The sequence below is a fragment of the Somniosus microcephalus genome, unplaced genomic scaffold (assembly GCF_052327205.1).
Source record: "Somniosus microcephalus isolate GS21.2 unplaced genomic scaffold, FLI_Smic_1.0 unresolved_chr7, whole genome shotgun sequence".
Taxonomy (NCBI): domain Eukaryota; kingdom Metazoa; phylum Chordata; class Chondrichthyes; order Squaliformes; family Somniosidae; genus Somniosus; species Somniosus microcephalus.
The window spans coordinates 3905235-3918023 of record NW_028225185.1 but is presented as its reverse complement, the minus strand read 5'-3'; the positions used below and the strand labels follow the sequence as shown (position 1 = coordinate 3918023).

Genomic DNA, 12789 nt, shown 5'->3' with positions numbered 1-12789 from the left:
CGCCCCTCCGACAGTGCGGCGCTCCCTCAGTACTGCCCCTCCGACAGTGCGGCGCTGCCTCAGTACTGGCAGTGGGAATGTCAGCCTGGATTATGGGCTCAAGTCTCTGGAGTGGGGCTCGAACCCACGATCTTCTGAGAGAGTGCTGCCCACTTGAGCCACAGCTGGGACCTGAGCAATGCCGTGAGAAATCCACTGGGTTTCATAAGGACTGTGTCGGAAGCAGAGTCTGACTCGGGCTGGGCTTTGCTGAGGGGCAATCGAACGATATTCACCTCACGCCAACGGGGTCCGAAGTACCATCAGCAGTGGCCTGATCTCCTGGCTCTGGTGAGCACCTCCCTTTTATAGTACGACCTGCTCTTCCCATGTGCATGCAGATGGTCGTACGAGTGTTCTTAAACCAACCACCAGGAGTTGGAAGCGAGCAGCCTTTTCTGACACCCCCGATTTATCCTCCCCTTTACGTTGGCTGTCTTGCCTGCAGCGGCCCAGCGGGTAAAGGCACCACCCAGTGCAGCACTTAAGGCCAGGGGGCATGAGAACTGGCCCAGAGAGGGGTTGGTGGAGGGGTGTGCGGGGAAAAAACAGCCAGGGTTCTTGCTCCCGGTCACTGTTCAGTGCGCCTCGTCCCCCACTGCTGGCAAGTGCCTGCGGGTCTGGACTCCGGGTGAGGACAGGGTCAGGCACGGCTGTGATGCTCCCTGTAGTCGAATATCCGGCTGGCACCCACCGTCTAGTTCCGTAGGTGGGCAAACACACACACAGAGGGGGAGGGGGGAGCACTAATGATGAGGGGGGGTGGAGGGGACGAAATGGAGCTCAGTAGCTGTGTGGCCGTTGAGAGACTTAATTCCCCGTCTCGTCCCGCAGGAGACGATGGAGAAACTGACTTGGCTGGCATCGGAGCGGCGGCTCAGCCAGGAGGCCGACTCGGAGGAGGAGAACTCGCAGGAAGAGAACTCGGAGCCCGAGGAGGAGGAGGAGGGCGAGGGGCTGGACCTCCTGCAGAAGGAGGCGGGCAGCGGGCCGGGGGTGCTGGCGGAGAAGGAGATGCGGGGCGCCGCGTTTCCCACGGCTCGCGGCCAGGTCCACGCCAGCAGCTGCCTGCGAGGTAGGAGAGGCGACCAGTTTCTCTTCCCCCTCCCCCGGGATCCTGCTTTTCCGATCCACTTGTGTCCGCCACTCCAGTGAGGAGCAGATCGGGCGTGGCGGCGATGACTCCCGTGGGCGAATAGCCCCCAGCTCTATCTGTCCAAGCTTGTCCGCGAAGGATCGGCCCCCAAATGGGTCAGGGGCGGAGAGTGGCTGTAGCTTGTTCAACCTGTCCCCCGGTGAGAGGAAATCCCGCCTGCCCTCCCTCCTTGTTACACCCTCAGTTCCTGTAGATACACCATGGAGAGTTAAACAAGCTCTCGCTGTGCCCCAGGGCGGGATCTTTACAGACATGTTGAACCCTGCTTTTCAGTTCACCTGATATCTCTCTTTCCCTCTACCTTACCTACACTCTCATGTCATTCGCTCGCTTTGTCTGTCTTGTTCTTTATCAGTCCTGTTCGCGCGCTCTGTCGCGCGCGCTCTCCCTTTCCTGTTCTCTCTCTCTCTGTCTCCCTTTCCTGTTCTCTCTCTCTCCCTTTCCTGTTCTGTCTCTCTGTCTCTCTCCCTCTCTCCCTGTAGCTAGGATCACTAACTGTTTTGGTTTATTTTATATTGTGGGTTCCAGACGGTTCAGGGTTGAATCGTTCGCATCTGCGCTGTGGAATAGTGAGATTTGGATTCGCACCACTGACCCCCGACCTCCCCCCACACACTGACCCATTGATCTGAGCTGTGCCTCTGTCTGTGAGGAGACGTGAAGAGCTGGGGGATCATCCGCCGCCCTGCCCCCAACACACGCCTCCCGGGGGGAGATTAATTGTGTCCTGCGGGGGAGGTTCCTGAATTTTCAGATACTGGAGGGACACGCCAGTTGCGGGTCCCACACGTGCGTATTGCCCCTTTAAAGGTTTAATAAGAATGTCCGGTCGGAACCAGCACCCATTCGGGATTTTGTGGCTCTCTCCTGTTTTCAGGTGAAGGTCGGAAGCTATCGGGAAAAGGCAAGGCCTCGTGCCGCGCTCGAGCGAAGCGAGGGAGGAGGAGAGTCAGTAAAGACACCTCCAAACTCCTACTGCTGTACGACGAAGACATTCTCAACAACGACCCTCTCCGCGAGCAGAAGGACATGGCGTTTGCACAGGCGTACCTGACCAAGGTGAGCGGGACGGGGTTCCTGACCAAGGTGGGGGGGCCGTACCTGACCAAGGTGAGCGGGACGGGGTACCTGACCAAAGTGAGGTGGGAGGACCCGAGGGCGGGCCGTACCTGAGCATGGTGAGCAGGGGGGGCCGTACCTGAGCACGGTGAGGGGGGGGGGGCCGTACCTGAGCATGGTGAGGAGGCGGGGGGGGGGGGGGGGGCGGTGGCCGTACCTGAGCACGGTGACGGGGGGCCGTACCTGAGCACGGTGACGGGGGGCCGTACCTAAGCACGGTGAGGGGGGGCCGTAGTGAGCACGGTGAGGGGGGGGCCGTACCTGAGCACGGTGAGGGGGGGCCGTACCTAAGCATGGTGAGGAGGCGGGGGGGGGGGGGCGGTGGCCGTACCTGAGCACGGTGGGGGGGGGGGGGGGGGGGCCGTACCTGAGCACGGTGACGGGGGGCCGTACCTAAGCGCGGTGACGGGGGGCCGTAGTGAGCACGGTGAGGGGGGGGCCCGAGGGGGGGTACCTAAGCACGGTGAGGGGGGGGTGCCTAAGCACGGTGAGGGGGTCCCCGAAGGGGGGGTACCTGAGCACGGTGAGGGGGTCCCCGAAGGGGGGGTACCTGAGCATGGTGAGGGGGTCAGGGGGAGAGGTTTATATCTTACTGCAAAAAGCCGGTGTGACAGGTCGGTTGTGGGTCTCTGACTCCCACTCGCCCAGCTCGTGTACCTTTCCCTCCCTCCCGCCCCTCGCCCAGAATCTCCGGCCATGAATGTCCGTCCTGGTGAAATGACTGGGCCTGCTGTCTGATCCCGTGTCCTGTCCCTCCCTCCCTAGGTGCGGGAGGCTTTGCAGGACGTTCCTGGGAAGTACGAAGAGTTCCTGCGGATACTGTACGACTTTGAGACGAACCCCGACCAGCGGACCGCCGTCGACCTGTACGGAGACCTGTGCGACATCATCAAGGAGTGGCCGCAGTTACTCAAGGACTTTGCAGCCTTTCTGCTACCCGAACAAGCTCTGCAGTGTGGGCTGGTGAGATTATCGCCCGGGGGGGGTGAGGGGATTAACCCAGGGAAACTCTTCAAATCCCAGGAAATACAGGTTCATAAATTGGGAGTGAAAAGGGAAGCCGGGGAAATTTCCCACATAAGCCATAACCGTGTTACCTGCAGTAACTGAGTCCAGTTCTGGGCCCCGCACCTCGGGAAGGATATATCGGCCTCGGAAGGGGTGCGGCCCAGATTCACCAGAATGATATCGGGGGCTAAAAGGGTTAAATTACGAGGACAGGTTACACAGACTGGGCTTGTATTCCCTCGAGTTTAGAAGATTAAGGGGTGATCTAATCGAGGTGTTGAAGATGATTAAAGGACTCGATCAGGTAGAGAGACAGAAACTATTTCCTCTGGTGGGGGGAGTCCAGAACAAGGGGGGGCGTCACCTTAAAATTAGAGCCAGGCCGTTCAGGGGTGATGTCGGGAAGCACTTCTTCACACAAAGGGTTGCGGAAATTTGCAACTCTCTCTCCCCTCCCCCCCCTGCCGCCAAAAAAAAGCTTTCAAGGCTGGGGGTCAATTGAAAACGTCAAAACTGAGAGCGATCGATTTTTGTTGGGTAAGGGGATTGAGGGTTATGGAACCAAGGCGGGTCGATGGAGTTGAGATACAGGATCAGCCACAGTCCCATTGAATGGCGGAACAGGCTCGAGGGGGCTGAACGGCCTCCTCCTGTTCCTATTTGTGGGAATATCAGGGGAGCAGACTGCCGAAGATGGAAATGAATGTGTTTCTGAAGTGAGAGCACACGATATAATGAGAAGGCACTTCGCTTCTCACCCTGACTTATAACTCTAACGATTACCCCCTCAGCCAATTCCTTGTCCATTCCCGGGTTTATCCCGGATCCCCGTATTAAGTAAAAGCCTTTCATGTGGAACTTTGTCAAAAGCCTTTTGAATGCCGACGTACAACGCAACACGCTACGGGGCTCCCACAGTCCTCAAAGATTGACGCCTCCTCAAGGTTGGTCAGTCAGGACCTACTCCGTACGAGTCCGCGCTGACCGCTGGTAACCGGGCTATGGTTAACTAGGTTATGGCTGTACCAGTTTACTCCTGGTAACCAATTACCGTTCTGCCACATGGAATGGAAATAAGACTAAATGGGTCGATGCTTGTGTCTCTGTTGTTACTTTGTTTGAATTTGGACACCCGTTGGCCTGTTTCCCGTCTGCTGGGACCTCCCCAGTGTCCAGTAATTCCCTCGTAATGACCGCCAGCTCCTCTTAAATCTCCTCTCCAGTCTCTCAGCACCCTGGGACAAATACCGCCTGCCCCTGGGGTTTATCCGTTCACCCTGCCTGGGATTTCCACCTCATATTTATATATCAAAATCATTAATTGTGCCTGAGTTCTCTTTCCTTGGGGCGGGGGGGTTGGCGCGTCGTTCGTGGCCCCTCCGCGTTGGGAGGAAGTAATTAATCAGAATTATTAACTACTCTGAGTTCATCCTCTGCTTCCTTCCCTAAAGGACGCTGGTGAACCAGTTGGGTTTTTCCGAGAAGCTGACAGCTTCACGGTCACTTTTACTGAGACCCGGCTTTTATTTCCCAGGTTTTATAAATTGAATATCTCATTGAAACATACAAGATTCTGAGGGGGATTGACAGGGTAGATGCTGAGAGGCTGTTTCCCCCTGGCTGGAGAGTCTAGAACCAGGGGTCACAGTCTCAGGATAAGGGGTCGGCCATTGAGGACTGAGATGAGGAGGAATTTCTTCACTCAGAGGGCGGTGAATCTTTGGAATTCTCTGCCCCAGAGGGCTGTGGAGACTCAGTCGTTGAGTATATTAAAGGCCGAGATCGATAGATTTTTGGACTCTAGGGGAATCGAGGGATCGGGCGGGAAAGTGGAGTCGAGGTCGATGATCAGCCATGATCTCATTGAATGGCGGAGCAGGCTCGAGGGGCCGAATGGCCGACTCCTGCTCCTAATTCTTATGGTCTTAATTCAAATTCTCAAACTGCTCACGGTGGGATTTGAACTCGTTCTAAGAACACAAGAAATAGGAGCAGGAGTCGACCATTCGGCCCCTCGAGCCTGCTCCGCCATTCAATAAGATCGTGGCTGATCTTTGACCTCAGCCGGTTGGGTTTCTCGTGCAGTAACACAGCTGCAGCGTCACGGTGCCCGGGCGTCCCCTGGGATGCCGCTCCCCAGCGGGGATTCAACGCCCCTGGCAGGGAAGAGGGGGGAGGGAATGTCCTCGCTGGTTCTGTGTACTGATCCATGCCCCGGCTGTGTCTCGGTGGCTGAGCGCGTGTCGTGTCCTCCTTCCCTCAGTTCGAAGAGCAGCAGGCGTTCGACAAGAGCCGCAAGTTCCTCCGCCAGCTGGAGATCTGCTTTGCTGAGAACCCGTCACATCATCAGAAGATTATCAAGGCCTTGCAGAGCTGCATGGTGTGCTCCCCGCTGGACGTAGCCGAGGTGAGGGGGGTTGTCGGGCAGGGCAGCGCGCTCTCTATCTCTCTCTCCCTCTCTGAGTGGCTGGGGACCAGGATCTGCCTCACGGCGGTGCCTCCCACGGTTGAACAGCACTCGCCGTCTAGGCTCACCTGTGAAGTAAGGGCAGGATACCGGGTTTCACAGATGAGGCAAGGCAGCGAGGGCCATCGGCTTTAGGAGAGCACGGGGGGAAAACGGGGGTGGGGTGGGGGGAAAACGGGGGTGGGGTGGGGGGAGAATATCTTCCTGCTGCTTCTAGATTTTTAAGGAATGGCCCCTTTAATAAGTCAGTTGGTTTGGGAAATGGGAATGTTGCACTGGAGCAGTGAGGGAACATTCTTCTTTCGATTCTCTTCAAGCACAATGTTGGGGCAGTGTAGAGGGAGCTTTACTCTGTATCTAACCCGTGCTGTACCTGCCCTGGGAGTGTTTGATGGGGACAGTGTAGAGGGAGCTTTACTCTGTATCTAACCCGTGCTGTACCTGCCCTGGGAGTGTTTGATGGGACAGTGTAGAGGGAGCTTTACTCTGTATCTAACCCGTGCTGTACCTGTCCTGGGAGTGTTTGATGGGAGAGTGTAGAGGGAGCTTTACTCTGTATCTAACCCCGTGCTGTACCTGCCCTGGGAGTGTTTGATGGGACAGTGTAGAGGGAGCTTTACTCTGTATCTAACCCGTGCTGTACCTGCCCTGGGAGTGTTTGATGGGACAGTTGCTGCTTTGAGAACTAATATCACTCACCTTTGAGCACAATATTCACAATTTCCTTTTTTAAAACGGCAGATTTAAACTTTCTTTTCTTTCCTTCCTTCTCTCTCTGCCCTCCTTGCCCCTCCGTCCTGCCGGCCCTCCTTTCTCTCCGCCTGTCCCTCTGAAGCTGAAGGTGCAGGTCTGGCAGCTGCTGAAAGGCCATCACCACCTCCAGGACGAATTTTCCCTCTTCTTTGACCAGCTGCGGCCCCCGGCCAGCAGGATGAACGACTTCGAAGAGGTCCACTGGACCGAGGACAAGGAGTACGAGGTGAGCACGTGGACCCGGCCCGCTGCACCCAGCCTCCGCCGCTGAGACCTTGTTGGCGGGCGGTTGTTGCAGGGTGTGTGATTCGGCGGGGAGGAGTTGGGGGTTTAACACACGGGGAGCGCGAACCTCCCGACCTCACAGTAGGGGCGGGTTATTGAAGGACAGATGCCCCATGCTGTGAGCGACTGACTGCATGGCTTTGGCAGCAGGGTGCACGACGCTTACAATCTTGCTGCAAAAAAGGATCTCATTGAAACGTATAAAATTCTGACAGGGCTAGACAGACTGGATGCAGGGAGGATGTTTCCCCTGGCTGGGGGGGGGGGGGGGGGGGGTCTCGAACGAGGGGTCACAGTCTCAGGATACGGGGTAGGACATTTAGGACTGAGATGAGGAGAAATGTCTTCACTCGGAGGCTGGTGAACCTGTGGAATTCTCTACCACAGAAGGCTGTGGAGGCCAAGTCACTGAATATATTGAAGAAGGAGATCGATAGATTTCTAGACACAAAAGGCATCAAGGGATATGGTATTGAGAGAGAGGATCAGCCATGATCATATTGAATGGCGGAGCAGGCTCGAAGGGCCGACTCCTAGTTTTCTGTATTTCTAAAATAAGCAGCAGCTGAATCAATTGCTGATTCTCTAATGACCAACCGCAGGGGGAGGGGTCCCTTTGGATCTAGGACACGCGCATCAAGAGAGGCTTGGAGCCAACAAGGTCTCTGTGGCAGATACCTGGTGACCCTCGGGGTGTGGCCGATACCCGCTGACCCTCAGAAGGCGTGGCAGATGCCCGGTGACCCTCGGGGTGTGGCAGATACCCGGTGACCCTCGGGGTGTGGCAGATACCCGGTGACCCTCGGGGTGTGGCAGATACCCGGTGACCCTCAGAAGGTGTGGCAGATGCCCAGTGACCCTCAGGGGATGTGGTAGATGCCCGCCTATTGCTGCCCTTTGACCTGTTGGCGTTGCACCCACAGTTTGATGGGTTCGAGGAGGTTGTGCTGCCGGATCTCGAGGAGGAAGAGGAACTGCAGAAAATGGCACCGCCCCCCAGGAACAAAAAGCGGAGAGATGGACACCCCCATGATAAGGTACCAAGGGCGGGGGCTGGGGATTGGAGCGGGGGAATTGATGGGGCGGGGGGTGGGCTCCTGGCTGCTGTTCCTCACACACCAAGTTCCCAGTGGGGAACATCCAATCTTTAAACCCAGGGTCCCAGGGCGGTGGGAGGCCCATCACCCCAGGGCTGTGACGGGTTGTTGCTCCGTTAGGTGTTGACTTTAGCTCTTTTCCCCAGAGCCTGGACCCCAAGACCTCAAAGAGTAAAGACTCAGCGGGCACGGGCACGCAGGAGGACTGGAGCCCCCAGCCCGGGCTGAAGGACCCTGGGAAAGGCGGAGACGCGACGGAGGAAAACCAGGAGCAGAGGGAGGCCTCACCGCGAGGATCTCCCACATCAGGTCTGTGTGCGAACATTCTCGCGCCGCTCAGCGCAGCAGGAGTGTGTTACAGTCCAGGGAGGGGAATCACTCCCTCCGAACCCTGGCAGGTGAAAGGGTGGCGGAAATGTCGGTGCGGGAGGCCCTTCTATGGAGCAGTCTGTCGCTCTCCCCCCATTTCCATATTCCAGCTCGAAATCCCCAAATCTCTCATCAATGTCTCAGCGTTCCCGTATTGTCGCCCTGTCCCGAAGGTGCAGTCTCCTGCTGGGCTACAGATCCACGGGCACCCGAAGTGGTACTCGTCCTCTCTCTGAGCCTCGACCGTGAGCAGGCTGTTTGGCGATGGAGGCATCACACCCGAGCCTGAGATCTGTGGAGTGCAGGGCCGATTCCAGCTGCTGGTGATCGAAAGCGACTACCCTCTAGACCGCGCCCACCCCATAGCCCAGGACGCGGGATATAGCCCTGCGATCGGGGCTCTCACTACCGTGCGGCTCAGGACCATGTGATTTCCCCCCTCCCCCAGTTTGACGCCATTTACAGCGATGGAAAGCAGCAGCGTGACCCCTGGTCTGTGCTGACAGTCGATATAGAAACATAGAAGATAGGAGCAGGAGTAGGCCATTCGGCCCCTCAAGCCTGCTCCGCCATTCAATGAGATCATGGCTGATCATCCAAATTCAGTCCCCTGTCCCTGCCTTCTCCCCATATCCCTTGATCCCTTTAGCCTTAAGAAATATATCCAACTCCTTCTTGAATATATTTAATGAATTGGCCTCCACCGCCCTCTGTGGTAGAGAATTCCACAGGTTCACCACTCTCTGGGTGAAGAAATTCCTCCTCATCTCTGTCCTAAATGGACTACCCCTTATCCTTAGACTGTGACCCCTGGTTCTGGACTCCCCGACCATCGGGAACATCCTTCCTGCATCTAGTCCTGTTAGAATTTTATATATCTGTTGTATCGGGGCTGCAATAAGGGAACGGTAGCATAGTGGTAACGTTACCGGACTAGTAATCCAGAGGCCTGGACTAATGATCCAGAGACGGGAGTTCAGATCTCACCACGGCAGCTGGGGAATTAAAATTCAGTTAATTAAATAAATCTGGAATAATTACTTGTGTCAGTACTGGTGACCATGAAACTATCGGATCGTCGTAAAAACCCCATCAGTTCACTAATGTCCCTTCAGGGAAGGAAATCTGCCGCACTTACCCGGTCTGGCCGATATGTGACTGCAGACCCACAGCAATGTGGTTAACTGCCCTCTGAAATAGCCCAGTGAGACACTCTTGTCAAGAAGGCGGCTCACCACCACCTTCTCCAAGGGCAATTATAGGGATGGGCAATAAATGCCGGCCTTGCCAGCGATGCCCACATCCCGACAAGGAATTAAAAAATCGCCCTGCGTGTCACTGGACTGAGGGAAGGGGGGAAAAAGCCACCAAGGGGTCCTGGTCCTGACGGCCAGCCAGTGACCCCGCTGCAGGATGCATCTATGGACATTGGGTGAGAAAGACTTGCATTTCAATAGCACCTTTCGCAACCTCAGGACGTCCCAAAGCGCTTTGCAGCTAATGAAGTATTTTTTTTGAAGTGTGGTCACTGTAGGAAACGTAGCAGCCAATTTGCGCACAGCAAGCTCCCACAAACAGCAATGTGAAAATGACCAGATCATCTGTTTTAGTGATGTTAGTTGAGGGATTAAATATTGGCCCCAGGACACTGGGGAGAACTCCCCCCTGCTCTTCTTCCAATAGTGGGCACGAGGGGGGAGAGCATTGGGGCTGGTTGTGATGCCCCATGTAGTAAAATAGCATACAAACACTCACTAGGCTCGTGAAGAATGGTCGAGGTGCCTGCAGCCCAGCGAAACTCGGCACGTTCAGGACAGGAGACGATAATATTAAAAGGTGGTACAGCCTGGTGAGATTCTCTCAGGCCCCCAGTGCAGAACCTCCCGTCACCGTCTCGCTGCTTCTTCCACAGGGAGGAACACCTGTCCAGCTTCCAGTGCCTGTGAGGAGTCGCACGTGTGGACGAGCCTGCCGCCCCCAGCAGACACCTGTTGTTTGGAGGAGGGGGATGAGAGTGAAAACCGAGTCTCACAGACTGGCAGCGCGGTGCCAACATCCCCTGTGGGATCCGCTGAGGAGATCCAGAGCCCCCCGAGTGAGGGGGAGAGCGGCGAGACCCAGGGGATGGAGGAGGCGGTGGGGGAGACGCTGTCTGATGGCTCGTCCCCTCCGCTCAACCCCTCCAGAAGCCAGGAATCGGACCGGAGGAGAGGAGGCTGCTCCCATAACGCCGGTTCCCCGGAGAGGGCCCGGGAATTGCCGAAGAATGGACAGGGCCAGACCCGGCAGACAGCGGGTGTGCCGGAGGAGGGGTCCCCACCTCGGTGGGCATCACCCGGAGCCAGCGAACCGCGCCCCGCCGGGGACAAAACCCAGCCGCACGGGGCACGATGCGCTGCGCAGGAAGCGGCAAGGCTGGAGCTGGCGAGCACGAGGGACCCGACGCATGGGCAGGGCGAGTCACGGGCTGGACCCGCGCAAGGGGGAAGCAGCACGGAGCAGGTGGCAGGACGCGAAGCCCACCTGGCTGTGGCACCGCCGCCAGGTCTCCAGAGCGACCAGACGCACGACGGCGGAACGGCGCCAGCGGGAGCCACCTCCCCCTCGGAGACGGGGGCACGGAGAGGCAGGAGGGTGGAAGGGGAGCGCCGTGCCGAGGACACCGGGACCACCCACGGGGAGCGGTGCCGAGACGCGAGCGGCCACATCTCGGTGAAGTTCGCCTCCGCCAGCGCGCAGATCCGCTTCATGAGCTGTCAGAAACTGGCCGAGCTCCCGCGCGGGGATGTGGAGCGGACACTGGCTGACGGAGCTTCGCGGGACGGCTGCAGTCAGAACGCCGCCGATCGCGATCCGCCCGGAGGATTGTGGGAGGCGGGCGGCGCAGGGACGGGAGAGACGACGGGGTGCGGGAGACGGCCTCCTTGTCTGGGCGCCTGCTCCGAGATGGCACTCCAACAGACGGAGAACAGTGACGAGTGCACAGGGGAGGAAGACGAGCAGTACAGACAGGCCCAGGCTGCAGTTTGTGCACAGAACAGCCGGCTGAGTTCCACGGGGGAGCGCGTGGTGCTGTGGACAAGGTAAGACCATTCTCTCTCTCCACTGCTGCATCACTGGTGCAGCTGCATGACGGGGGGTGGCCATTGCTTGTACCCCGGTACGGGCGCAGCAGCATTGCAGGCTTCGGTGGTGGTGAGTTAGCCTTCCATGTGACTCGAGTCCAAACCCAGCTGGTGTGAGGAAGGAACTCCTCTCTCATCAGTAACGATCCCGCCTGAATTGAGTTAGGATAGCACAGAGGGAAATTGCCTGAATTCAGCAATTATTGGCAGTCACATTCAGAAAAGTGGGAACGAAAAAATGTTGTCACACTGGTGAAGGGGTCGCTCCTGTAAGTTTGGGGCTGATACAGAGTGTGTGGAGGGAGCTTTACTCTGTATCTAACCCGTGCTGTACCTGCCCTGGGAGTGTTTGATGGGACAGTGTGGAGGGAGCTTTACTCTGTATCTAACCCGTGCTGTACCTGCCCTGGGAGTGTTTGATGGGACAGTGTAGAGGGAGCTTTACTCTGTATCTAACCCCGTGCTGTACCTGCCCTGGGAGTGTTTGATGGGACAGTGTAGAGGGAGCTTTACTCTGTATCTAACCCGTGCTGTACCTGCCCTGGGAGTGTTTGATGGGACAGTGTAGAGGGAGCTTTACTCTGTATCTAACCCGTGCTGTACCTGCCCTGGGAGTGTTTGATGGGACAGTGTAGAGGGAGCTTTACTCTGTATCTAACCCCGTGCTGTACCTGCCCTGGGAGTGTTTGATGGGACAGTGTAGAGGGAGCTGTACTCTGTATCTAACACTGACGGTGTTGCCTTGGTGAGCTCAGTGAAGAGAGTTTTGAGTCACAGTGGATAGAAGCAGGTGCGTGTGCATCAGTAACTCTGGGAGTGTGCTTTGTTTGCTGTGGTGCAGGGAGGCAGACCGAACGATCCTCACCGCCTGTCAGGAGAGTGGGGCCAACCAGGAAACCTTCAGCACGGTCGCAGAACAGCTGAACAGCAAGTCGGCCCAGGAGGTGAGGTTGGCGAACGCGGGACATTCCATCAATGGGGTCTAAATGGTGAGGAGGGGGCTGGTGAAAGGATGCTCGGTAGGTCACTGCTCGCTGGCTCCGCATGGTAATCCAGCGCGTCACCGAGCCACACCGACCAGACCACCGCTCTCTGACTGAACATAAGAATTAGGAGCAGGAGTCGGCCATTCGGCCCCTCGAGCCTGCTCCGCCATTCAATAAGATCATGGCTGATCATCGACCTCAACTCCACTTACCCACCCGATCCCCATATCCCTCGATTCCCCGAGAGTTCAGGAATCTATCGATCTCAGCCTTGAATATACTCAACGACTGAGCCTCCACAGCCCTCTGGGGCAGAGAATTCCAAAGATTCACCGCCCTCTGAGTGAAGAAATTCCTCCTCATCTCAGTCCTCAATGGCCGACCC

At 57.1% G+C, this 12789-nt stretch overlaps 1 protein-coding gene across 2 annotated transcripts in view; it reads left to right on the top strand.

Moving 5' to 3' along the window:
* Window positions 1-12789, top strand: part of LOC147086404 (GON-4-like protein) — a 101404-nt gene that overhangs the window by 84415 nt on the left and 4200 nt on the right. For both annotated transcript variants that reach the window (XM_085978482.1, XM_085978481.1), the window contains exons 22-30: window positions 874-1114; window positions 2073-2254; window positions 3080-3277; window positions 5586-5729; window positions 6625-6768; window positions 7751-7864; window positions 8071-8233; window positions 10206-11376; window positions 12260-12362. In XM_085978482.1, the coding sequence (XP_085834608.1) occupies window positions 874-1114; window positions 2073-2254; window positions 3080-3277; window positions 5586-5729; window positions 6625-6768; window positions 7751-7864; window positions 8071-8233; window positions 10206-11376; window positions 12260-12362 (2460 nt within the window). The remainder of the gene's footprint in view (window positions 1-873; window positions 1115-2072; window positions 2255-3079; window positions 3278-5585; window positions 5730-6624; window positions 6769-7750; window positions 7865-8070; window positions 8234-10205; window positions 11377-12259; window positions 12363-12789) is intronic.